The 27,317-nt window shown below is 35.3% G+C and overlaps 1 protein-coding gene and 1 non-coding gene across 4 annotated transcripts in view; both read right to left on the reverse strand.

The window, feature by feature from the left end:
* Positions 1-27,317, reverse strand: part of LOC136036719 (integrin beta-PS-like) — a 52,734-nt gene that overhangs the window by 11,672 nt on the left and 13,745 nt on the right. For 2 of the 3 annotated variants that reach the window (XM_065719065.1, XM_065719067.1), the window contains exons 5-11: positions 23,768-23,852; positions 19,321-19,491; positions 17,673-17,780; positions 15,110-15,262; positions 11,783-11,938; positions 6,928-7,059; positions 1,314-1,550 (exon numbers count right to left, since the gene is read on the reverse strand). In XM_065719065.1, the coding sequence (XP_065575137.1) occupies positions 1,314-1,550; positions 6,928-7,059; positions 11,783-11,938; positions 15,110-15,262; positions 17,673-17,780; positions 19,321-19,491; positions 23,768-23,852 (1,042 nt within the window). Of the gene's footprint in view, positions 1-1,313; positions 1,551-6,927; positions 7,060-11,782; positions 11,939-15,109; positions 15,263-17,672; positions 17,781-19,320; positions 19,492-23,767; positions 23,853-26,334; positions 26,420-27,317 lie in introns of all 3 variants that reach the window. The other variant, XM_065719066.1, reaches the window with a different exon arrangement.
* On the reverse strand, positions 19,192-19,264 carry Trnar-ccu (transfer RNA arginine (anticodon CCU)). Its single transcript has one exon. It is a non-coding gene; the product is annotated as a tRNA-Arg (tRNA).

Genomic DNA, 27,317 nt, shown 5'->3' on the forward strand with positions numbered 1-27,317 from the left:
TAATACAATTCGCCAATAACGTTCATTTCTCTCATGAATGATACAGTGCTGTGTTAGCTTAGATTGCAACTAAAATTTTTAATTTTCTTTTTTTATTATTATTCCTTACTACCACTTACCATGGAATATGGCAGGACTTAGTATTCGATTTCTTAGTTCGATTTCTAATATAATATTCAAATTTTAGAGAAAAAAAAACTCAGCTTCAGATATTCCTGTCATACCTAGAACTGGAAGAAGGAGAACAAAACTTAGGAAATAAAAAAGCTTATCAATATAGAAAATCAGCAAATACCGACAAAACCACGTTTTGGAAAAAACAAGTACGAAAAAACATTAAACAGATGACCCTAATTGATGATGAAGAGGACTTGTCATTCTATGAGATTATTTGCCATTATATTATTCGAGAAAAAATCTACGAGAAAAAATAACCAGGTCAGAATCATCACTTAATCCAGGGTTAAAATAGAAAAGGTTCGGCACTTGTGTATTATACAGAACACACTCAATAAGTGAAGTTCGGTTCTTTCGTGAAACAAACTAGGATGCAGGCACATTTTAATTCAATATTTTATACATAGAGGTGGTTACGTCAGGTTAAGTTAGGTATTTGATATACATAACTTCGAAGACCACACTGCCTTTCCATGAAGAAAGTAAAACAGTTCAAAATATCCACTATTTTGAACATTATTATTATATCTATTCACTGTCAATAAAAAGGTTTCATCCCTATTTTGAACTGTTTTACTTTCGTTATTTGATATAATGCACCCCCCCCCCCCCTAATGTGCAAAAATATAACCCAAGCTTTTGATAAAACTAATGAAATAAAACAAAACATGATGAAAATTTAATACTTTATCAGGAAAATTGTAAAATTACAAAACTATTTTTCCACTTCGAACGGAACTTACGGCCTATTGTTACACTTCCAAAAATGTTCGTTTCTCGTAAGAGTATAAAGTCATATTATGTCCACTGACGCACTATTTTGTTGTGGGAAAACAACCCCTTATCCTGGAAAAAAATAATTGTCTCTTTTTCAGTCTTTGGCAAATCCCAAATCTTCATTTCAAAATATATGTTCAGACATTATCTTCTACCACTATGCGTAGCAAGCTAAATTGAGTTCTGTCTTTGTGGCTACGAAACCAGATTTTCGCATCATAGTTTGTTTTACGAAAGAACCTAACTTCACTTATTGACTGTGTTCTGAATAATAAACAAGTACCAAAGGTTCTCTCTTGTCAGAAATGAGAACGAGTTCACCTAATAATGTCTTAAAAAAAGAATGTCATAAAACTCACCTCGAGAGGATTAGGTCTTGCATAGCATTGGCATTCACCACAGACGCATGCACCTCTATCATTGCAAAGAATATCAGTAGTATTATCAGGTCGACATCCGGCTTCGGAGTCAACAACATTAATACTGTCGTTGTTGTCGCACTCACAAACACGCCCAAAATGAGTGTCATCACAATCGCATACGCCGCATTTCAGTGTGCCAACCCCGTTGCATTCTTCTGCTTCTTCTTTGTAACCCTGTAACAGCAAGTTAATAAATTATAGAGGCTAATATGTTCCCATTTAGTTCAAGTAAACCTAAAACGTCCAAGAAGCCAGAAGATAAGATCTAAAATTATAATATTAGATGCAAAATGAATCTTCTAACTCATTATCGAATCTTATAAAATATGTAGGAGAGTGTCTGTATTCCTGGCAACTAAACTCGACAACACTACTAATGGCTACTACCTACCACCTAAAAAAAAACTAAAGCTTGACGCCAGAATCTTAGGAAGACCTTGAAATTTCAAAGCAAATAAGTTGGAGCTTCACCTAGTTTGGGCCTGTTGCTGTTGCTCTTGTGCTTTAAGTGTATTCTAAGCTTACCTGCTGCAATGCTATACAGAAAGTGGAAAATTGTAAATCGAATGAGTCTCTGTGTAGGAAATAATTATCCGCTTAATTCCTTAAAAACAGGCTTCAAGCAGACAAACTGGAGCTTCACCTAGTTTGGACCGGCTGTTGCTGCTCCAGCGCTTTAAGTGCATTGTAAGCTAGTCTGCTGCAGCTCTATACAGAAAGTGGAAGATTGCAAATCGAAAGAGTCTATACAGGAAATAATTCTCCGCTTAATACCTTGAAAACAAGTTCCAAGCAAACAAATTGGAACTTCACCTAGTTTGCACCGGTTATTGCTGCTCCAAAGCTGCAAGTGCATTGTAAGCTAGTCTGCTGCAGTGCTATACAGAAAGTAGAAGATTGTAAATCAAATGAGTCTCTGTACAGGAAATGATTATCCGCTTAATACCTTAAAAACAGGCTTCAAGCAAACAAACTGGAGCTTCACCTAGTTTGGACCGGCTGTTGCTACTCCAGCGCTTTAAGTGCATTGTAAGCTAGTTTGCTGCAGTTCTATACAGAAAATGGAAGATTGCAAATCGAAAGAGTCTCTACACAGGAAATAATTCCCCGCTTAATACCTTGAAAACAAGTTCCAAGCACACAAATTGGAGCTTCACCTAGTTTGCACCGGTTATTGCTGCTCCAGTGCTGCAAGTGCATTGTAAGCTAGTCTGCTGCAGTGCTATACAGAAAGTGGAAGATTGTAAATCAAAAGAGTCTCTGTACAGGAAATGATTATCCGCTTAATACCTTAAAAACAGGCTTCAAGCAAACAAACTCGAGCTTCACCTAGTTTGGACCGACTGTTGCTACTTCAGCGCTTTAAGTGCATTATAAGCTAGTCTGCTGCAGTTCTATACAGAAAGTGGAAGATTGCAAATTGAAAGAGTCTCTACACAGGAAATAATTCTCCGCTTAATACCTTGAAAACAAGTTCCAAGCAAAGAAATTAGAGCTTCGCCTAGTTTGCACCGGTTATTGCTGCTCCAGTGCTGCAAGTGCATTGTAGGCTAGTCTGCTGCAGTGCTATACAGAAAGTGGAAGATTGTAGATCAAATGAGTCTCTGTACAGGAAATGATTATCCGCTTAATACCTTAAAAACAGGCTTCAAGCAAACAAACTCGAGCTTCACCTAGTTTGGACCGACTGTTGCTACTCCAGCGTTTTAAGTGCATTGTAAGCTAGTCTGCTGCAGTTCTATACAGAAAGTGGAAGATTGCAAATCGAAAGAGTCTCTACACAGGAAATAATTCTCCGCTTAATACCTTGAAAACAAGTTCCAAGCAATCAAATTGGAGCTTCACCTAGTTTGCACCGGTTATTGCTGCTCCAGTGCTGCAAGTGCATTGTAAGCTAGTCTGCAGCAGTGCTATACAGAAAGTGGAAGATTGTAAATCAAATGAGTCTCTGTATAGGAAATGATTATCCGCTTAATACCTTAAAAACAGGCTTCAAGCAAACAAACTCGAGCTTCACCTAGTTTGGACCGGCTGTTGCTACTCCAGAGCTTTAAGTGCATTGTAAGCTAGTCTGCTGCAGTTCTATACAGAAAGTAGAAGATTGCAAATCGAAAGAGCCTCTACACAGGAAATAATTCTCCGCTTAATACCTTGAAAAAAAGTTCCAAGCAAAGAAATTGGAGCTTCACCTAGTTTGCACCGGTTATTGCTGCTCCAGTGCTGCAAGTGCATTGTAGGCTAGTCTGCTGCAGTGCTATACAGAAAGTGGAAGATTGTAGATCAAATGAGTCTCTGTACAGGAAATGATTATCCGCTTAATACCTTAAAAACAGGCTTCAAGCAAACAAACTCGAGCTTCACCTAGTTTTGACCGACTGTTGCTACTCCAGCGTTTTAAGTGCATTGTAAGCTAGTCTGCTGCAGTTCTATACAGAAAGTGGAAGATTGCAAATCGAAAGAGTCTCTACACAGGAAATAATTCTCCGCTTAATACCTTGAAAACAAGTTCCAAGCAAACAAATTGGAGCTTCACGTAGTTTGGACCTGCTGCTCAAGTGCTTTGAGTGTATTGTAAGCTAGTCTGCTGCAGTGCTATATAGAAAGTGGAAGTTTTGGAGTGGTTGTTGCTGCTCCAGTGCTTTAGGTGTATTGTAAGCTAGCCTGCTGCAGTGCTATACTGAAAATATAAGATTGTAAATCGGATGAGTCTCTGTGCAGGAACTAATTCTCCGCTAAATACCTTGGAAACAAATTCCAAGCAAACAAGTTAGAGCTTTAACTAGTTTGGACCTTTTGTTGCTGCACTTGTCCTTTAGGTGTACTGTAAGCTATCCTGCTGCAGTACTATACTGAAACTGGAAAATTGTAAATCGAATGAGTCTCTAAGTAGAAAATAATTCTCCACTTAATACCAATAATTAGGTTCAACATTTAGGTCCTCTTCCATTAAAGTTAACTCATAGAGTAACACGTATCCAGCCACGCTATTTCCCTCCGGTGTCAACCTCACTACAGAAGGACATGTCAGACGGCCCAAAACCGTGTCAATGAGATCATAGGTCAATAATGAACTCCAACAGTGAGTATAGGTAATAAATATTTTCCGTTTAGTTGTTTGCGAATGACACAGCTCTAACGGCGAAATCGGCATATAATTTACAAAGGTTAGTAAATTTAATCGATAAATATCCAAAGATGTTATAATGCACTAAAAATAAATTTTGAATTAAGTTTTTTTTCCAACTTAGGAATAGTATAAATTAAGATTTAATCGAGATTATTTAATAAGTAGGAGTCACACTCAAGAGCTGATTTGTACAACAAATTTAAAAAAAAAACACTTTCAAAACCAACGAAAGGCTTGGCACTTGTATATCTTCCATGGAAGTTATTTTCGTGGATTCTCCTAGTGGATGGTTTTCTTGGAAAAGCTTTGGCGAAAGGCCTAACCTGCTCTTGACTGACAACAAGACGAGAAGGTTGTAACTGGAACAGTGGTACACTGTCACTGAAGCCCGTATTATTCTTTTTTGAGTATTCATTCTTGTACAGCCCTTGAAATTCGTCTTCATTTTCATTTTTCCTTTGATCAAACGACATTTTTGGTCTATCAGTTACATACGACGACAAAAATCTTCCTCGGTAAAGACGTCAGGGTTCAGCAGCCAAATACCAGATTTGGCTACTCACAGCGGATATTGAAAGGGATGAATGCACACGGGAAGGATGGACCAACCGATTCTGCTATATTTTTCTATTTATTTTCTATTTTTATAGCACTATTTATATCTATTTTTCTGTTGTAATGAGTTTTGGACGGGAAAAACCCCAGACATCTAATGGTTGCAGCTTGTGGCTTTTATGAGGGGGAATGGTAAGACGGACAATGCCATTTTCCTTGGCTATGTTGACAGCGCTTAGCAAAATATGCAATTCATGATTACCGAGGATCAATATTTTTTTTTCGCTCCGGTAAGGCAAACGAATGCTTCACAAAATGGTGCAGGTATTCTTAGAACAGTTTTGTGATATAAACACAGACAGGTTTGCTCCAACAGCTGATCCTTTTGGACTCCCTTTTAGCATGTGGCGCTGGCAGTCCTTTCTGGGAAGACAAAATTAAGCGGTATAAGGTATCCAGTCGCAGCAACTAATCCAATCATTTTACCTAGCGTGCCTCTTTCGGCTAAAGTAGCTTCGTCGACTATTTACCTACCTTTCTTCGCAACAACTTTAGAGGGTCTATGGACGGTTGTAACACCGTTTCATCTGTGTCATAGATGCCAGATAATTATCTCAGAATTACAATTCTTGTGATTTCAGAATTACAATTCCTACAATTATTGTTGGAATATATTTTATAATTTTAGTTATGAAATACAGCTCCAAATAGAACTAGAAAATGATTGGCCGGTAATTCAAAGAAATGATGAAAACATGAAACGCGGAAATATGAGCAGGGTTTTTGTAAATCTCTCAGAATTACTATTGTCGTAAGTGCAGAATTACAATTCGTACAATTATTGTTAGAATATATTTTGTAATTTTAGTTATGACCTACAGCTCCATACAGAACTAGAAAATGATCAGCTCGTAATTCAAGGAAATGATGAAAACAGAAAACAGGGAAATATGAGCCAGGTTTTTGGAATTCTCTCAGAATTACTATTGTCGTCAATGCAGAATTAGAATCCTTACAAATATTGTATATTTCCCGTAATTCAAGGAACAGGAAACGGGGAAATGTGAGCAGGGTTTTTGTAATTCTCTCAGAATTATTATTGTCGTAAGTGCGGAATTACAATCCTTACAATTGTTATTCACAGCATCAAAGGTCTAGGCAGAGTAATTTAGTCGTAAAACCGTGTAAGCCGTTATTCAAACGTTTTAAACTTTAGTCTACCCTGCCCCTTTTTGCTAAGGGCGACATTTGACAATGACAAATAATTTATTGCGGAATATTAAAATAAATAATCACAACATATAAAACTATAAATTAAAATGGGTGGTGAAATATTGCCAGAATGATTTCCTATATCGTTGTGTTGCTCCGGGGTTGTATGGCTGTAGCTTGTTGCGGTGCCGTGCTTGTTTTGTGTAATATTCGGTGGTAGGATATCACGTTGCTTCTGTGATGAGAGGAGTCCCTGTCCGAAACCCAATAGAAGTTCATGCCTCCTTGTTTCAAGCGTTGTTAGACCTGACAGAACAAAACATTCTTCATAAGGTAACAGTGAATCCCCCAAAATCATTTGCAATGCATGCTTTTGTATTCCCTCAAGTTTGTTAGTTTAATCTTTTATGAGACTAGCGTCCCAGACGGGGCAGACATATTTTAGAATTGGTCTCATGTGAGTTTTGTAGTAAGTAAGAATTGCATCTTTGCTTAAATGAAACCAGCGTAATTTTGCCAAAGACCTTAGTAGAGGGATAATTTGGGAAATTAAACGATTTACATGGTCGTCCCATGTCAATCTATCGTTAAAAATGACACCAAGAATTCTCTTTTTCTGAACTACCAAATTTATAGACGTTAGATAATAACACTTACATTATTTCCGGGCTTTTCACAATCACAGCTGCATAACAGCTCCAAATCAAGAATTAGAGACTCGTTTATACCAACAGGATAAATTTGCAACAGCTGGTTCCATTCTCTGGGGTCAGTCGGACAGCTAACCGCCTAAAAAGTGAGGGCAAACATTAAAATAAACAATACTACAGAAAAATAAGGACTCAAAACTAGTAAAATTCTACTACTAGGTAAAAAAAAAAAATCAACATCAATACAGACGTACATGTTCTTCCAACTCAATAATCCTATAATAAAACAATATAAAACTTACTAAAAAAAAAATAATACAAAACCAAATTAAGATGAAGTCCAAAGCCAGAAGCCCACAGAGGGCTTGTGAATCGTCTCAAAACTGAATATCTGATAAGAATATTGAACACTTAGTGAAATATATAGACAAGTTTCACTTCATTTGAATATTATTCTCTAACTACTACGTAGAAGAAAGAAATGTGATGCCCTGTTTCCATGTTGGCTAGTAATCAGCAAGAGCTACTTCAGCAGAAAAGGAGAAAACCAAGAACTGTGTAGCAAGGGTTGAAAAACGGATGAAAATAAATGAACTTTTACTTTATCATAAAGATGACCTAAAAACATCAAAAGCGAACTTACAATTTGTTTTCGAGTAAGTCAAAATTAACTACTAAGTTAACCACAAAAAGTCCAATTAACTACAAAGTCAAAATTAACTACAAAATTAAACTACTAAGTCAAAATTAATAAGTCAAAAGGTTAAGGAAAGCCGAACCCAGGGTTGGAGAGAGAAAGGTGAGGTTCAACTTAGATCCCCCCCCCCAACGTGACAACTACTTTTTTAAAAGTACATAGCTTTGGATATTATATGGCTATAATATATAAAAATTACTTCCTATCGTTGAGCCCCTTCTAAGCCCCTAAATCAATTTCGATGAATCATCCCCTCCCTTCCAAAAACAAACCTTGAAAATCACATTTAAATTTACTTTTAAAAAAATAACTTAATAACGAGCTTCTTCTTGTAGAAGAGAAACTAAGGATCGTCTTCTAATATCGTCAAAACTGCAAAATCTGATTAACCAGCTTCAAATTCAGGAAATATCGGGAAAACTGCCACCATCTTTCGAAAAAAATCGGATTATATCGGAAATATAAAAAAAGACCCCACCATCGTTCGAAAAAAAACAGATTTTATCGGAAATACCAGAAAAAGGATTCACAATCTTTCCACTGGAGAATTGTCAAAATACATCCTTTTTTGGGTGCAGGAGATTATATAACATTGACTTTACCTAAAAATAATGTTATATTTCAAAAACAAAATTTTCCAACTGCTAGTTTTGAGATGAAAGCGACCGAAAAAAGTGCTGAATAGAACTAAAGATCAAGGGATGTAAGAAATATTTAGTCTAGGAGTGGGACAGACAATAAATATCTCCCAACTTAAGCCTCAAGTAGTTTAACGCATCAAAGGAAGTTCAGTTTGAAGCAATGAAGATAGATAATACAACGCCAGGCCTATGGCTCAATTGAAGTCAGACTCTTTGAAGCACTCCATTAGTTTTTTAGGAGCAGCAGTTTTACTTTTTTTAAAACACAGAAGATAAGCAAATAAAGGGTGGTGTAAAATCGCAGATATTAGGAGGGAGCGGAGAACTAAAATGTTCGTTTCAAAATCTAGGGGAGGGGCAATTTAGTTTGTCTTCTTTTTTTCAATGAAAGTACCAAAAAAGCCATTTTTCTATGAAAACGACCAAAAAATCATTTCTCAAAATATGAGATAGAGAGCAAAAAAGCCTAGGGGAACATTCCCCTCTCCTCGCCGGCACATATAACTAGATTCGCTGCTGATTAGTATAACGCATCCAGCTTGCATATACTTATGTGTAAAAACCCAAAAATGGATCAGAAGAGAAAAATACTATGATGGGCTTGGTCAACAAAAAGGAAGCAAAATATAAAAAAGAGAAATACCAAATAATAAGCATTGACTAGATAGAGATGAAAGAAGAACGGACGACTAATAAAACGAACAATTTTGAATGAATCTGCAGGACTTTTGAGTAAGACTCATTATCCCTCAAAAGTTGCATCTGATCAAAATGAAAAGAACACAATTGGAATCATCATTTCCAAAAACTTTACTAAAGCAGATCCTCACCTTAAGCAAAAAGAAAAAGAATTTTTGCATGAAAAGTTCTGATGCATTCTTTTTCTTTCTTCTCCGCTATTGAGGCAACTCTTTGAGGCACCGCTATTGAGGACATCGGAGCTCTTTGATGGCTCATTTAAAGGTTTCAAGGGCTAATTTTTATATCTACGTGTTTTCTTTTCTTTATATCTGAATATTCAACACTGGCACGTACCCAGGGGGGTGGCTTCGGGCCAAGCCCCCCCCCCCCCGGAAATTTTGTGAAATGTTTGATCTCGCCATAGTTTCTTGGGATTTCTGGCAAAATAGGTAAAAAAAAGGTAAAGGATACGACATTAGACTTTACAGTCCGTACCGGCGGTGCTGATCTCCGTTTCTTGGCCCTTCAGCCAGGAAGTGCAATGGGGTGTTGGGGGCCAGCCATCCTGTGCTTTCGCACACCCTTCCTGTTTACCTTCCCCAGATTTCTCCAGGTACCCATTTAAAGCTGGGTCGACTCTGGCTAAGCTTACAGAGTCACGCCACTGACCCCCGTCCCAAACTGAATAATTGGGTACATTGGGATTTGAACCCGCGTCCTCTCAGACAAGGGATCCCGAATCCAGCGCACCAACCCACTCGGCCAGGACGGCTTCACATAATGTGAAGCCTTTTTTTTGGATTTTACAGCATGCAATTATCTGGTCAAGTCACTGCCCAACTATTAGCCCATTTTCTGTCTAACTTTTTACCCTCTTTGAAGCAGTTAGCGATTGTACTGTTATTTTCTTTTGTAAAGAGAGTTTGCTTTCCACAGCAAAATAGAATTATCCTTGATATTAGGGCGTTTATCCCCCCTTTTCAGGATAAAGTACAGCTTTTAATGGATCAATTTTGGAAACTATCATTTTTCATTAAGATCGACGTTTTCGCAATAGAAGAACTACCACCCCACAGCACCAATCTTGCTCTGTTAACCCTGAAATTTCCCCTTCAGTGGGATATAATAGATTAATCACTGGTTCTAAGTCGCTATGAACATAACCTGAGCCTAGAACGTACTTTTGAGGCTTCAGCCTTCTTCCCCCCATCCGCGACAATACTACGGATTAAAGTTAATCTGTATTTTCCGAGATACGTGCTTTTGCATCTGTTTAGTTACTAAATAAAAAAAGTGCTACTTTATATCTGCTGTTTCGGATGTTTTGCCCCCCCTCCCCGACAAAAAATTCCTGCGTACGTGCCTGATTCAACAGTGTTATGGTCGTGGATCAACGCTTCGCCGGGTCTTTATAAATAGTAATTACATACTGAGCTGCTTGAGGATAACACATTGCAGAGTGTAATATAGCATGAGAAAAACCTAAAAACAGTTTCACTGGCTATCAATTCTGAAGCAACGTGGCTTCACAACAAGATGGCCATAGTACATCAAAAGGTGTTATGTGACATGAGATGAATACTGAAGACTGAAACATAAAACAAAAAATATGTTCCAAGTTTTTCGACTGCCAAACTCAATTGTTCCTACAAGAAAATTTAGAAGGCCACTCTAGAGCAAATTACGTTACCTATAGGCTTGCTCTTTCGGGCGACCACAGTAAAAGATACAGAACCGAACTGGCAAACCATGAAAACCAAAGAAGAAAACCTAGAAAACTAATAGGTTTATAACCAGTAGGAAGGAATAAAAGAACCTTTGCCCAAATATTTGCCTGTGTAATTGCCGGGATTGCTCACTCAATAGAATAATTGGGTTTTTTTTATTTATTTTATTACTTTACTGTCGTAGGCTTCTGTATTTTTTATAGAAGTGCCTCATTCAGTTGTAATTTATCCTGCTTCTGTGATTTGTCCACGGAGGAGCAACTGTTTGTGTTGATTTGATCTTTTCTTTTTTTTTCTTTTTTTATTTTAGAATTCTTCATTTTTTTAATTTGAACGGTTCGGTTTTTTTAAGGCTGGGAACGCCTTGTTCTATACAGGCAAAATATTCACGTGACTGTTCTCTTTTGTCTTTTTCCTTTTATGTACTGGCCATAAACCTGCTGTTTTATAACCAGAGTCAGGTATCTACTCAAACGATTGCATTTTCACCTTACCAAAGGGCTAACATCAAAAGAAAAATAACCACAGAAGGAAGAAATTAATTTATTAAAGACATTTTTCTAAGTGATTAGTCTAGAAAACATGCATATTAAAAACAATTGAAGTACCAAAGAAACCAAAATAACAATATTTTTGGCTCACTCGACCCATTTAACGTTTGTTCATATCTGAAAACCATGATTTTGTTACATTTTTCTACAGGGTATTTACAAATCATAAAAAATTTAGGGTAATACCACGTTTTTATCAGTGTTACCAAGTTGAACCGTAAAATAAATAAGAAAAATTGATTAGTGGATTTTGACAGCGCTTTTCTACGCTATATATATATATATATATATATATATATATGTATATATATATATATAAAGTATATAATATACTTTATAATATAATTTAAATTACATACATATATATATATATGTATATATATATAATATATATATATATATATATATATATATATATATATATAACGCTTGAAACAATCATATTTAATGTTCACTGTCTTCAGTACTTTAAACATAAAAATAATAGAAATGAACTATCAAAACGTTATTCCTTATAAAATAGTATAATATTATAATAGCCACTAACTACAAAACTGAGACTTACTTCAATTTTGGCAGTGAAATTGACAACAGTGCCCACTTTGAGGCCATCACATTTGTTTGTCTGAACAGGGGCACCACCTGAGAGGCAAGATGAAAAATACGTCACTCGGACATGACTTGTTGCATTATCCTTCAACTCGACGAACGAGGAAATTTTCTATGGAAAAAATCACAAATAACACGCATAATGCTTCAGCATAACCATCTTTTAAAAATATTTGAACATTTTCCTTAACTGGATTTCAACCTGGGCCATATTCGCGATTTTCAAGGGAGGGGGGCGGGTACAAAAGGATATTTTCCGGGGGGTGCACAAAAATATACTTTCAAAAACGCATCAGAAATTTGATTACATTTATTTTTGTTATGTTTTTGCGAGTCGGGCAAACATTCCCCCCCCCCCGATACGGCCTTGCTTCCAGCCAAAAAATATAATTTGAATATCGGTTTCTGTTATGTTACGTCTAACTTACTAGTCGTGACATGCTCTCAGGTATTTCATGGACACTTTTGTGTTTTTATTATAGGTGCCATTCAATAAAGTACACCTCAAATTCTTTTTTCTTTTCTTTTGCCAAACTAATACAATCCTTTTTAGTACCATAAAAGGCCTCGGGGAGACCCTGACACATAAGCAAGGCAGGATATATTATATATTTTTGTAAAATACCTTTTTCGTATCTTCATAAAAAAAACAATAACAAATAAATAAAAAAAGTTCCTCTACAATTTCATTAACTGATGCGACTCAATTAAAATCCTATAATGCAAATTGAGCACGCTCTAGCGATTAGCCCACTCCACTTACTCGCATTTTATTTCTTCTTGTTTTAGAACTTATGGGCTTTTCCGTCAATCCCATTTAGCCCTCTTCCTTTTTCACCGTCGTAACGTGGAGTGTCAATTCATTACAGGTTAGTCCAATATTATATGTCGTGTAGTGACTCCTTAGATTAAGGCGCTGAACTAACCTGGTGTGTTTCGCGTTCATTATTCTTTGTGAGGGTGTAGTCAGGCAGACTTTTGACTACGGGTGGTAGTTTGGGCTATTTAAAACACTTTGACAACATATTTTGAAGAGTACACTTTACTGGTGTTAGCACATTACATTCAAAATAGGCATTACATTCAAAGAAATACATCTATTAAAAACTAATCTGGAAAGAAATAACCAAATAAAACTTCCCAGCTCTTGAGGCTCGAAGAAGTCAGGATATATTATATTTAGGTCCAATAGAAATTGAATAACTAAAACACTGCGTAAAGAATTCATTCCTGACTGAATGCATGAAAGGGTCTCTTTGTTTTGTTTTTACATTCAGTGGCATTTTTGCATTTCTAATTAAGGTTTTTATTATTCTGCTTTCTTAATTTAAATCTTTGCTATTTCAATTCTTCTTCTTATTTTTATCTGCCTTTCACTCTGTTATTGTTTCTTTTATAGTTTTTTTAATTCTTTTTATAGCTTTTTTTTATAATTCTTATTTTTACACAGCAGAATCTGCAATTTAGGAATGAAGGCGTTGACAGTTTTGACAATTCCAAACAAGAGATAGAAAAATTCCAGAATATATTATTGATAAATATTATTAATAAATTTTTAATAATAACTTAGTATATATAATTAAGTTTTAAGCTATTAGTAAACTTGAACCGTTTGACTTGGATTTAAATATTAAGTTTGATGGAAAACCATATAATTTGACCCTTGTTGCCTTGTTGATGCAAATTTTCACTTTTTCAAAAACTTGTCAATTTTGTGTCATTTCTATTACCCGCGTCCTTGGTGCAAGGCACTGAAATTAGGAAAAACATACATCATTCATTAATCAGCTATCGGATATCCGGTATCTTTCGCTTGTTAATGTTAAAAGTAAACTGAGTATTTATTTGGAATAATATTAAAATTATTATTATTCCAATAACAAGCTTAAAATTATAATATTAACCTTAAAACAAATTAAAAATAAGCTTATCTATATTAGCTTAAAATAGATAAAGTGACAATACTAAAATAACAATAAAAGAAAAATTAGCTTAATTAGTAAGCTTAAAATAATGAGGTTTTCAATCATTCAGAATCATTGTCGACATTCCCGTGAGGTTATGGCTATACTTGATTCGACGTTTTTGGCGCTTTTGCTATCAATTTTGCATCCACTAATTAATTATTCAAGATGTGGGAAATAACCGAGGTGTGCATGTTTCGTTATTACATAAATACATATTAATTTGCCTTTTGTTTGTTCTCATTGTTTTATTCATTTTATTTGTTGTTTAATTGTTCATTATTAGTTTGTTTTTATTCATATTTCTTTTGCTATCAATTTTGCATCCACTAATTAATTGTTCAAGATGTGGGAAATAACCGAGGTGTGCATTTTTCGTTATTAAATAAATACATATTAATTTGCCTTTTGTTTGTTCTCATTGGTTTATTCATTTTATTTGTTGTTTAATTGTTCATTATTAGTTTGTTTTTATTCAGATTTCTTTTGCTATCAATTTTGCATCCACTAATTAATTGTTCAAGATGTGGAAAATGACCGAGGTGTGTATTTTTCGTTATTACATAAATACATATTGTTTTGCCTTTTGTTTGTTCTCATTGTTTTATTAATTTATTTGTTGCTTAATTGTTCATTATTTGTTTGTTTTTATCCAGATTTCATAAGATCAGATGTCAATCCCGTTTTATGCTGTGTCTCAATATGGAATTCCCAAACAGTTAAAATTCGGCTATGTTATTATGATGGACACTTTGAAAAAGAGTTAACCAACCACCTCTTATGCCTAGACAGTTAGTTCTCTCCTCCCTTCTTTTTTCCCCTCTATCTTTCCTTTTTAATATGTTTAGTTCATTTATTTTGATTGGCATGGGAGTTTTTGTTTTTTAATTTTTTTTTCCTTTTTCTTCTTGTCCTTCTGTTTGATTTTAGTCCTATTATTTAATGTTATGTTTAGCCTCCCTCTCTTTTTTTCTGTGTTTCTTTGAATAAATTGATTCACTGAATTGATTAATTGATTGATATTGTTTTTGATAGAGAACCTAAAAAAAAAGTTGTTCACAAGTTTGGTGCTATTCATATTTCGATGTCTTATTAAAAAAAAAAATGGATTCAAAATAAAAAAGAGGTTCATTTGAAGCTAGGTCTTTATCCTCATGTTCATTTTTTTTTTCTTTGGTAATTTTGTCACAAGAAATATTCATTTGTTTGTTTTTCTTTTCTTTGCAATATTTCTGTTTTTAATTCAAGGATTATAAATTCTTTTTTTTTATTCTTTTTTATCTATGTTGCGCTTCGAGCATAACATAAAGGTGTCTTACGTCATACTGCTCCTTCACAAGTTCGACAACATTTGAGGAGTCTTGATCCAGTTTACCAGCGAACGCACCTTCAACTTGATTGCTCAGCTGTTCGTATACAGGAAGTTGGTCTGCAGTTACAGCAAAAATTAAATTTATGGAGTTCTCCTTTACCTGAAAATAAGCCTTCGTCTGAATCCCTGTTTCAAATAACAAACAACAATGACATGGTGGCTCACGCCACATATTTTAGAAGTAGAGCTAAAATGTATTTCACTCTGGCTATTTGGTTATGAGAGAAAGGTTGAGATGGCTAGGGTACGTTTCGCGGATGACGGATTGTCAAAGATCGTCCTCTCGGCCATCTATATAAGGCCAAACAAAACCAGGTAGCCCCCGAATGGAGCGGGAAGAAGTGATAAGAGAAAGTTTTACAGAAATTGGAAGCTCTGAGGAGGGTGTAAAGAGGAAATGCTTGACTATATTGGGATGCAGGGAGAGCGGGCGAAGCTGTGTTGGCCTCACAGGGCTTGGTAGAGCAGTGAGTTGTTAGTAGAAGCTGTAGTAATGATTGACATGAATTATTCTAAAAATTTGATAAAAATATCACAATTGAAATTTCTTCTTATCGAATGACAATAAATACTTCGAAATCGGCAAGCAAGGACAAATTTCGTTGTTTTTTTTCTTGGGGGGGGATATTAAAAAATGTCGGGGGAAATATGTGACAATAACTAAATAAACATCTTCATTTGATAGTTTGAACAGGAAGTGGCTATAAATCGAAATAAAATATACGATTTAAAGGGAGCGCGTTCCCCAAAGGCATCCGTTCCCCTTCTTACGGCCCCGCTTTAAACTTAAAAGGCATAGTGTTAGTGGTGACAAGTTAGTAACTTTCATACTTCATAAAGTTCACACAGGTTCAACAAGTGAATCACACACCAATCAATTCAAACTTATGACAACCCTACACGCAGGGCCGTATCCAAGATTTTTTCGGGGGAGGGGGGGTTTACAACATTTTTTTCGAGGGGGGGGGGGTAAAAAACTTTAAAAATATCAAAAACTTGTTTATATTCATTTTTGTTACTTTTTTCAAGAGTTGGACAAACATTTCGAGGAAGGTGGGGGGTTCCAACTCCCTAACCCCCTCCTCCTGGATAGGGCCTTGCCTACATTTTATTTATAATAGACTACAATAGCTGCTTGTGCTTTTCTTCCATGGCACCAGCAGAGTCAAGAGTGATTTTTTTCTCTGTTTCTCGAAAACGACTCTATAAATTTTAGAGTAAACTGGTATACTACCATTTTCAAGCATGAAAAAACAAAGATAGGTCATGACTTTGGGAACATTCGGTTTCTCCTCCAGTTGCCTTAATGTTTTTAATAAAACGGTCTTCTGACTAAAACTGGAGACTCCAGAAGGTTGAAAGCCTTAAGCATAAGGAGAGGGAGCTTAAAAACGCAAATTATTTTTTCACCAAGTTGAGACTGTTATTTGAATCATTTTATTTAACTCCTTATTTTTCATCTAACTCCTTGGTACTTTAGTCATATCCTTAAGTTTTATCTAATCCTTATAGATTTTATTGCTTCTTTTTTCTCAAATTCATGCCCCACCCCCAACAAAGAAAAAAAAATACTTTTGTGGATGCCTCGAGTACAGAACATTTAGCTTAACAGGCAAAAGCATTCTACTAACAGAATGGACTAAGGACTAGTAAGTACATCGATTCGCCACTCTTTAGGATGCAGAGAGTACATAAGACATCTAAGAAAATCCTGGGAATATCCTTTTTCTTACCCTGTTTGACGAAACATTTATGATGGAACCTTCTCCCCACATCCTTAACATGTCTGCAATGTTTCATTCAGTTCATAATGTTTTTGTTTAGGTATTCGATTGAATGGTCATATGTCAAATAAAAAACTGTTTGAGAAGGTGGTTCGATCCAATTTTACGAAAAGTTGAATCACACCTGACTAGTTGTTTTGGAATTTTAAGCAAGTAAAAAAACGAAAAAATCGAGTCACAAGATTTCTTAAAGCCAACTCTGCATCTCTATGAAGTATACTTGCCGATTCTGGAAATCAAACTATCCACATACGAAAATCGCTTTCAAATTTTTCAACAGTTTTTACGGTTATTGTCAAAATACTAGACGTTTCGATTAGAAAACCAAACAAACATCAATAAGCTAGCAAAATAAACTGTAAACTAGAGACTGAAAAACCAGAAATATTATTTTTCAACTAATTGTGGACCCAGAAGCAAGAACGTTACAATCATAATAAGAACGTTACAATCATATGATTGAACGTTACAATCGTTACAATCATAGACTTACCTCAGAAAAAAAAATTAAAATGCAAAACATAGAAAATGAAATATCAATTGTTTCCTTTCGTAATGAAACGGGTCATAATGAAACGCATAAAAGCGAAAAAAGGCGGGACATATAAATTACAAGTAAATAGAGGACAATTTGTAAAAGCAATGAAGTTTCAGCCCACTCCTCCGAATGCGAGCCTGGTACAAACGCTTCTATAGTTTTCTACAGAAATAATCTTATTAGCCTACCTTTTGGTTGATTTGAGATACTGAAGGATAATCCTGGATAGTAGAGTGAGTGTACTGACCGTTCTCTAAATGGCATTTCCCGTCGTTTGGTTTGACAATGCCACCCAACTAAAAAAAACGAAGTGTTAAGTTTTGAAGCTGGAATTGTTATTTCAAAAAAAAAATCCTTGCCTCCTCATCAGTTTTTTAGGCAGGCAAGGGCGCATCTGAATTGTTGATCCGGGAAGGGATATATATGTATTTTTTTTTTTGGGGGGGGGGATAAAGCTTTTAAAAATGTATCAAACAAATTTATATTCATTTCAGTTACGTTTTTACGAGTCGAACACAAATTTAAGGAAAAGGGGTAAAACCTTGAACCTCCTTCCCAGGGTACGGCCTTGTACGCAGGTTTATTCTGAATAATTGGATTTCAGAGGAAGTGAGCGGATCTTAATTAAAGATTTCTAGGTTTCAAATACAAGAAACAGCATTGCCGAGGTCTACAGTTCAAAAGAAGTAAACGCTAACTGAACTTTAATAAAAAATCAAAGACAAAACGGGTGGCCACCTAAAGAAATAATTTTTAAATCTTTCAAATCTTAAATTACAGTGGAGATGGGAGGAGGACGTCTAAAAAAAAAATCTTTCCAGGCATTAATTAAACCTAATGGTCCAAGTGCCTTATTTACCCACTGTAAAAGGTTTCAGAGCTCTTGAAAAGGTCCTTTTCACAACTTTTGCAGTACCAAGGACAGCGAAAAGGGGTTCTGAATGTTTGGATTAGTTAAGCTGAAACTTAAACAACCTCACACATCTTAAAAAGTTAAGAAAAATCAGGAATTCAATTTTCATTGAGATACACCCCTATATTCATTTGTTGTTTTTTGTGGTAGAAGGCACCCATGATTTCCCATGGGTGGGAAATCAGTAGACACAATAGCGTACCAGACAGCCGAAAAAGGTAAAGTTTTCCTCTGAAGGTATATTGGTTTTTCGGAATCAACTGATTACTAAATTTGCAGTTTTACGGACGAAAAACGTTGGCAAATTTACTTATTTTCACGGTTTAACACGGCAATACTGACAAAAACGTGTTACTAATGTCCTTGGTAATTCAGCGTTGTTTGTTACCGATAACCGAGCTGGTATTTTTTTTCTATATCTTATCTTTTTTCTCTATTTTCTAGTAGGTTGCTCACAAGTGAATATGTGTTTTTAGTTGTTGGTTTTACCTAAAGACGAGCAACTATATCTCATTGTAGAGAATACATACAATCAATGGGATTCAATGAAAAACTGTTATACATAATTCAGTAGCAGTGACCTATTTTGCCTCACGGCTTGTGCATTGCGTTGGAACTTTCTGGAACAGTGTTTATTTTTATGGAGTGGGAGAGGGTAAGGTGACTTGGAATTTTGGTGAAGGGGGTACAATAGTTTTCTCCTGTTCTAACAAAATAATATAAGCTACGGTTCAGCTTGCAGCCCTTTATTTTAAATCAGTAATCAACCCATTCCCATACCGCATGATAAAAAGAACCCACGGCGGGACTCGAACCCACAATCCCCTGCTTAGGAGGCAGATGCCTTATCCATTAGGCCACGCGGGCTTACATTCAACAAGCTAAAATTAAAGCTGATATAATTAGGAAGATGTTGAATATACCTTTCCATCTCCGGCATAATGGAAGCCAGCATCGGTCGAAAATACTAGAAGTCGTCGGGCTCTGTCTCTCCATGCAATTTGCTCTTTACATACAACAGCTTGCATTATTGCGTCGAAGCCACCTTCTGGTGCATCCAAATTCCCGGATACTGCCGCTCGCTTCACTTGGTTCTATACAAAATAATATGGATCATGAAACGTTAAGATTTAACGATAAACGTTCAATAGATTCTATATTTCAAAGCAACGACACAGTATACTTATTCGTCATTCATATCCGTATCGCTGTTATTATCATTCAACTGTTACCTATAATTATAACCCTTAGTATTAACCATAGTACAAAACAAAACAAATTTCTAAAAGGACGTATTCTATTTTTCTTATACTTTTGAAAATACAAAAAAAAAAAATGGAGACAGTGGAAAAAAATGGATGTCAGTCAAAAATGAAAATACAAAAAAAACTAGCTAAGAAACAAAGAGGAAACAGATTTTGAATTATACCCTATAATCTTTTTAATTCCTCCTTTTGTCTTTGCTAGGTTAGTATTTTTAATAATGGAATCAAAAATTGAAAGTTTCAACTGTCGTTGATAATCAGTATGATCGTTATATCTACTGCTTCTTTTTCTATTTTTTCCGCATTCATTATCTTAAGTCTCTTTAGAATGTCTCCTAATGAGGAATCCCACGGCGTCAGTAAAGTTAATGGAGCTGTCCTCAAATTCAACAAACCGTTTTCCTCACATAACTTTGTTGACTTTATTGCTGTCGGAAAAAGTTGAACTTTATTTAACTTTTTCAAGGAAGTCCGCTAAGTTCTGTCAAAAGCAGAAGACTTGTGTAAAATTTCAAATAAACCACACGCAAATTAGTGTCTACATATAAAATAGGGTATTTTTGTTTAAATATTTTGCTTGGTTAAAAAAATAAGGGTTGGACAAAGAAATATTTTCATCTGAGCCTTACTTAATAAAAGGAAAAAAACGCTTAAAAAGATGATTTTCTCAGCTCTACGTCTAATTATTTCAGTTATTTTCTACAAAAAATTGCTTTTAAGTGAAAAAAGTGAAATTCTTGCGGGAGTGGGACAAACTTTATGGTTCAGTTTCATGAAAAACTTAATTAACTTTATTGACGCCGTGGGAGCCCCACATAAGAGTCTTCTTGAAATTTAGAGGATTTTTCCGAAATTCTGATAGATAAAAAAACACGCAAATTCAAGCCAGAATTTTGTAGTTTTTCATATTTGGATCAGATATACGATCCCTTTCCTACCCTTGTGAGGCTATGATCGAATTTGAAGCTCAATCGAATACTAAAGGGGTTGTGCAGTTAAAACATTTAAGTGCAACCCGAAAATATAGTTTAATGAAAGGGCAAAAAATAGGCTGCCACCTTCATTTGTAGGTCATGAGCAGGCACAACAAAATTTATCCCACAGAGTCAAATATTTGTTTAACCTAACTAAAATACTGTTAACCCTAAAATTTCCCTTTCAGTTGGATATAATGTATTAATCACTGGTTCTAAATCGCTATGAACATAAACCGAGCCTAAAACGTACTTTTGAGGCTTCAGTCTTCTCCCCCCCCCCCGCATCCGCTACAATACTACAGATTAAAGTTAGTCTGTATTTTCCGATATAAGTGCTTTTCGCATTACTAAATAAAAAAAAGTGCTACCTTATATCTGCTGTTTCGAAGGTTTTGCCCCCCCCCCGAAAAAAAAATCCTGCGTACGTGCCTGATGTGTATTGTCCGATTTTGTAAGATATTACATTACACTTGGTTTGAAATTATTTTGATGCTTTATATTTCATAGTATCTAGAATGCTTAGATATTTTTTTCTTTCAATGGGACTCATTTAGTTTTGTTTTCCGGTAATGTTAATTGGCCCACCGGGTTTTTATAGCAAACCTATATTGACTGTTTTAATCTATCATAAACCATTTTGTTATTTTCTAACATTTTGTTATTTTCTTTGTTATTTTCTACTTGCAAGAAGAATAAAATGATAAATAACTAATAAAAAAAATGTTGTCAATTGGTTTGAAAATACATTGTTGTCAATGAATCTTCAGTGAAGGTCAGGGCGCATTTCATTTAAACGAGCAAAACTGTCGATTCTAAGAGCTTTCTGTCCAAAAAAACCTCCAGTCATCTTACATTCTTGTACATAGCCACTAATCAAGATAAGGTAAGTGTCATTGATCATATCTGGTTCATATCTAGAACCAGTTCAACTGAACTCATCTAACGTAACTCTCGTTCAACTACGCCCGCGTTCAACTAAGCCACCGTTTAACTCAAACCCCGATGCCACTGCCAAGTGGATGGCACGCTGGATTTGGAATCCTTTTTCCGAAGGGCGAGGGTTCTATTCCTTGTGTCACTAGCTATTTGGTTTGGGACGGGGGTCCGCAGCGTGACTTTAAACTCAGCCAGAGTCGACCCAGCTCTAAATGGGTACCTGGAGAAATCTGGGGAAGGTAAACAGGAAGGGTATGCGGAAGCACAGGATGGCTGACCCCCTCCCCCCATTGCACTTCCTGGCTAAAGGGCCTTGAGACGGTTATAAGCGCCGCCGGTTCAGACTTTTAGAAGTTTGGTGCCGTACCCTTTATCTTTTTTTTACCATTTGTCCCGTGCAACTCAACATCCATTTAACTCATACTGCTACCGTCTTAATACATCATACACCTGTCGTACTGCTTTTCAGGCCCCTCGGCCAAGGGCATGCCTATACTATGTTAGCTACGAGAGTACAATTTCGATATTTCCTTCCACAAACAAAACAATTTTAGTTATAGTGTCAGCTGAGAGACAAGGGGGAAGAGTATGTGCTGATTATGGTTCTTAAAGTTATTTGAAAATATTAGAAAAATGTTCGTTCTTTCACTGGATATCCAAATAATAATTCCTGGTCTATGCCATTTACTATATTCTTTTATTCTAGAGAGCGAAGTTCTTCAAAATTAAAGAGCCAAGATTTACTTCTTAAAAAAGCTATACGCCTCCCTATATAATAAAATGAGCCCACGTTAATCAGCTACAAGCTACAATTTTTTAGATTTTCTAGATTAAAACACTGTTTTCACACAAAAAGCTTCATGGTGTTATTTTCGCCATCTCATAAGATTACAAAAATGTTCATTTATATAAGTAGATCGAAAAGCAGACGTCTAGAAGATCCTTCAAAGTCGCTCATAGGTCCAGCAGACAAGACATCCAAATGGCAGATCAAATTCAAGACAATAAATTGAACCAAATTTTACAAAATAATTACAGTTAGGACTAAAATATAGCCTGTTTAACAAAATTAGCAGGCTGAACAGTCTCAAGAAACCCTGGAAACTCTGGGCACAGCCATACAAACTTGCCTACCCCAATGCTTTTTCTCTCAAAGATTGGTGGTACTTGAGGTATGCAGCCAACCCACTGACACGGCCTTCAGTAGCGTTAGTAACTGAAGGTGCGATGATATGTTAGTAGTAGTAGTAGTAATTTTAGAGGGTTAATAGTGTAAGACAAATACCTAAGTTTCCTCGAATTTCTACAAATATCTGTAATAAAGTTTTAAAGACACCCAGTGGGGCATATCATGGGAACCTGAGATCTTGGGAGTAAGTTAACCAGTTTGACCACCAGGTTTTATCTATCTATTAGACCAGAACTTGGAGGAATCCACAGATGGCTTTGAAGGATAGCGGACTCTAGGAGCGAGTTCAAGACAGATTTTCAGCACCCGTAACTGCTACGTGAAGCACAGATGTGCAATGTCTCAGCTAAGTGAATCCATTAAGAGGCAGGTGTTTTAATGCCAATCTCGAAGCCTTTGGAAAACTATTTATCCCTTTTTAGACTTGGGTACTAGCAAAGTATATCAAAACTTGACAAGGGGCCGAAACAGTGGTTTGTTTCATATGGTATTTGTCGAAATATAGTGACTTAAAAATACTCAAGCAATTTATAAGCGTCAATCAACGACAGTTCTCAATTGAACTTAGCTTCGGTGTATTGTCGTATCAAGAGTCGTATCTAAGTTGGAAGTTGTATCGAACGAAAAACCAAGGAGACCGATATTTATACATACGTAAGACCGCGTTGACACTTACTAACTTTGTTCCGATAAAACAAAGTTGATTTTATAATGTTAAACTAGGTTTCAGATAGAGCAACAAAATTTGTAGCTATATTACGAATTTAATTCAGTTTTCTATTTACATATGTCCCAATAGGCGTTCAGCTAGTTTTGGAAGAGTAAAGTTAAATCTTCATTTCTTTCAGATACACTTCAGATACAATGAGCTATTAGTGGTAGTAGTAGTAGTAACATCAATATCTAAATTTATGAAGAACGAAGTAGAAGGGGATATTAACGTAGCAAAAGCGCATGCAATAGCATAAGTTCAAAAGCGTGCCAAGCAATCAAAATAACTTACAGCAAACCGATATGTGTCAAGGCTAAGCGGCATCACATTATGATACCCGTAGGGGGCAGCACAACCAGGACAAGGCTCTCTCAAACTATAGAAAAAGAAAATGGAAAAAGAGAAGGTAACCTTAAAAAGATTAAAAACGATCAAAAAATGATTTGAAAGTTGGGTCAAGGCATAAGTTTTCACTCTCATTATGAAGACGAGATGAAAAAAGGAAAACTTGTTTTCGGAAAAGGTTTTCTTTCAAGGTTTTCATTTAACCTCTTCACCAAGACAATTGCCACCGACACCAGACCCGAGCCCTTTTTTGATAGACAAAGGACGAAAATTTTGAAGTAAAAAAAAAAAAAATAGAAGAAAAAAGGAGAACTTGTCTTCGGAAAAGGTTTTCTTTCAGGGTTTTCATTTAAGGAGAACTTGTCTTTGGAAAAGGTTTTCTTTCAACCTCTTTACCAAGACACTCGAGTAAAATAGCTAAGCAGTTCAGAATCCAGTTTGGACTTTTTCCCATGACGAATCATTTGTTTTAAAATTCGTCCCGAACTTTCGAAGTGTTTGCTTATATGCTGAAAAAAGTTCTTAAATGTATTATGGGAAAGAGTACATTCTACGCTTTTAAAATTATCTCTTGCACGTTGTATTCATCTATTTTCTTTTCCATTTTCTTGTTCAAATTCTTATTTGAAGGGAACATATTATTTTTGTGGCTGTACAAATTTATTCAATCAAGTATATTAAGGATTTTGACATAATGTCTCAAAAATAAGTAAAAAGACGAAGACTTGACCGCATTGATCAATAATTATAATACTTTACTACTCTTTGGAGTAGCTAAACCAGCTTTGATTGGCGAACCTTTCATTCAGCATACCATCTTTGACACTTATGGAAAACTTCTTTGATAGATCTCTGGCAATACTCCCTCCCATTCGACAAACCTTCATTTGACTAAATTGATTCTGAATTTGCAGATTGAATAAGCTTTTATGCTAGATAAGCTTCACTTAATCGTATTTTTATTGGCTCATGGCATCACCAATTACCTGATGAAATGCTGCTACTTTGACTACTTTGACTGCTACCCATTTGACTAAATTGATTCTGAATTTGCAGATTGAATAAGCTTTTATGCTAGATAAGCTTCACTTAATCGTATTTTTATTGGCTCATGGCATCACCAATTACTTGATGAAATGCTGCTACTTTGACTGCTGCCCATTTGACTAAATTGATTCTGAATTTGCAGATTGAATAAGCTTTTATGCTAGATAAGTTTCACTTAATCATATTTTTATTGGCTCATGGCATCACCAATTACTTGATGAAATGCTGCTACTCTTGCCAATTCAATGACTAATGCCAGCATTATTGGTAAGCTCACATATTGGCCAAGGATTCTCCAAAAATAACATTTCTTTACAAGGTAGGAAAAGAAAAATGAAATTACCATGGCATTTTCATTAATGCCATGGTACGTCCTCAGCAATGTTTTTTCATTCAATTCTTCATTTCATTTCGTTTTTTCATTTCATTTAATGTCTTCAGCAACGTTTTTTTGCCTACCCAACTCTAGATAAGCAGAGAAGACCCCCCCCCCCCCAGCCCCCGCATTGTCTACCGGTATATGATTTTTACCAGTCATAGTTCGCAAAATCTTTTTTTAGTTGTGTTTTTTTTAAATTTATAGGGGGATTTACGTTTAATTTTTAAAATATTGTTTAGATAAAGATCAACAAATCTGATTTAACAATAATAGCCCTATTTGGACGTAATATATATCATCTTTACTAATACTACTACCAGTAATAGGAATGCAAACTACTGTTGAGATAGTCATATTGTTTTTTATCCTTTTTCATGCTATTTTACCTTCCATCTCAAAAACAAATACAAAATTTATATAGACCCGTTCCCACTAGGCAGTTGTACTAAAAAATTGAGGATCATCAGAAGGAATAGCCAACAGAAATGCACCTCAGGTATGTGATAAGAGAAGCCTACAAAAATGAAATCTTTGATAAATGCCCGTTCTTGTTTTAGGGGGGGGGGGTTCCCAGCCAAAGATTATATGAAACTAATGATGTCATGAAACCTAGCTATTGACCTTTCTATAAGATTGACCAGGTGCAATCTCTTAGATAGTTCATTCTAATGCTACATCGTCAAAACGAGTTCAGTAGTCTTTATACTAAAAGGCAAAAAAAACAAAAAAGATCAGCAAGAGAATGAGGAAGTTACTTGTGACCAAGAGATATAAAGAAGCGAGACGAAACAAAGCGACAAGACGCAGATAGCAGAAAAAACTGTGTAATTAAAGAGAGTATATTTATCCAATATGAGAATAGTGCAATAGAACCTATCAGAGACAAGCCCTCCTTGCTGATTTGATTTAAATTATTTCAAATTTCAAATCACAAAGTTTAAAGTTGAAAATAAATCGCAAGTTGAGCTATAAGATCGTAACTGGTTGAAAAAAACTCCCATAGTGTGCATGCGTATTGACTACTCCAAAACATAACCAGTTGCAAATACCAATTCCCTGAGCAGCTGGCAGAATGCCAATAACTTACTGAAAATCCAGATGCATCTTCTGTTAGAGGCATATGATTCTTGTAACCATAAGGTGCTTTACAGCCATCACAAGGTTCTTCCAACCTTTCAACGGGGTGAAAAAATAGCTATTATATACTTAGTAACAACTTTTGATAAAAATTCTCTTATTCTTTGAGGGGAAACAGCCAAGAGGTTTGGCTATCTCTTCAATATAAAGAAATTTTGTTTTTTTACAGCAATAAGTTTATTAGAGGACTTAAATTGCGATTCACTTCATTCAGGAGACTAATGGCTATCAATAAGTAATATTCACTTTTTTTCTCATACTTTGACTATTTTTTAAATTCTTTTTTTTAAATCTTTTGGTTTTGTTCAAGAAAACAATATTTACAAGTTTAATAAAATTAATAATATTGTGAAGACTTTTAAGCCGACCGATTTTTTAATACATTTTATGTTGATTTTTCTCAATTTAAGACCTTTATTATCATTCTTTTTTTACTGTAAACTCTAGCAATGGATTTGAAGTTAATGACCCCTCAAGTTGAAAACGGGGTGGTTTAATTTTTAGGTGGGTGTTTCAATTAACAGGCGCTGTGCCTTGTACATGATATAACTAAACTTGGATAAACATGCCTCAATTCAAAGCCAATTAAAATATATTAAGGAATTAAGCAAGTTCTACCCAAGAGATTGAACAACTTTTTAAAATATGGAGAGAAATGAGTTTCCCCCATTAGTTCAAAATAAGTTGGGTCCAATAAAAAACAAGGACTTTTTTATTTAGCTTATTTCCTTTTTGGTGTTTAATTATTTTCAATTTAATAATTATAAATTCATTTTTATTCGAATTACAATTACTTTCAAAACAGGCTGTTTATTACAAAAACACAAATATATTAGTGACTGAAAACTTAGCCACCATCCGATTGAGATCGATCAAGATTTAACTCTACACACCAAGTTTTGAACTGATTTATTTTTTCTTGATGATTTTGTT

The sequence above is a fragment of the Artemia franciscana genome, chromosome 15 (assembly GCF_032884065.1).
Source record: "Artemia franciscana chromosome 15, ASM3288406v1, whole genome shotgun sequence".
In the NCBI taxonomy this organism is placed as follows: domain Eukaryota; kingdom Metazoa; phylum Arthropoda; class Branchiopoda; order Anostraca; family Artemiidae; genus Artemia; species Artemia franciscana.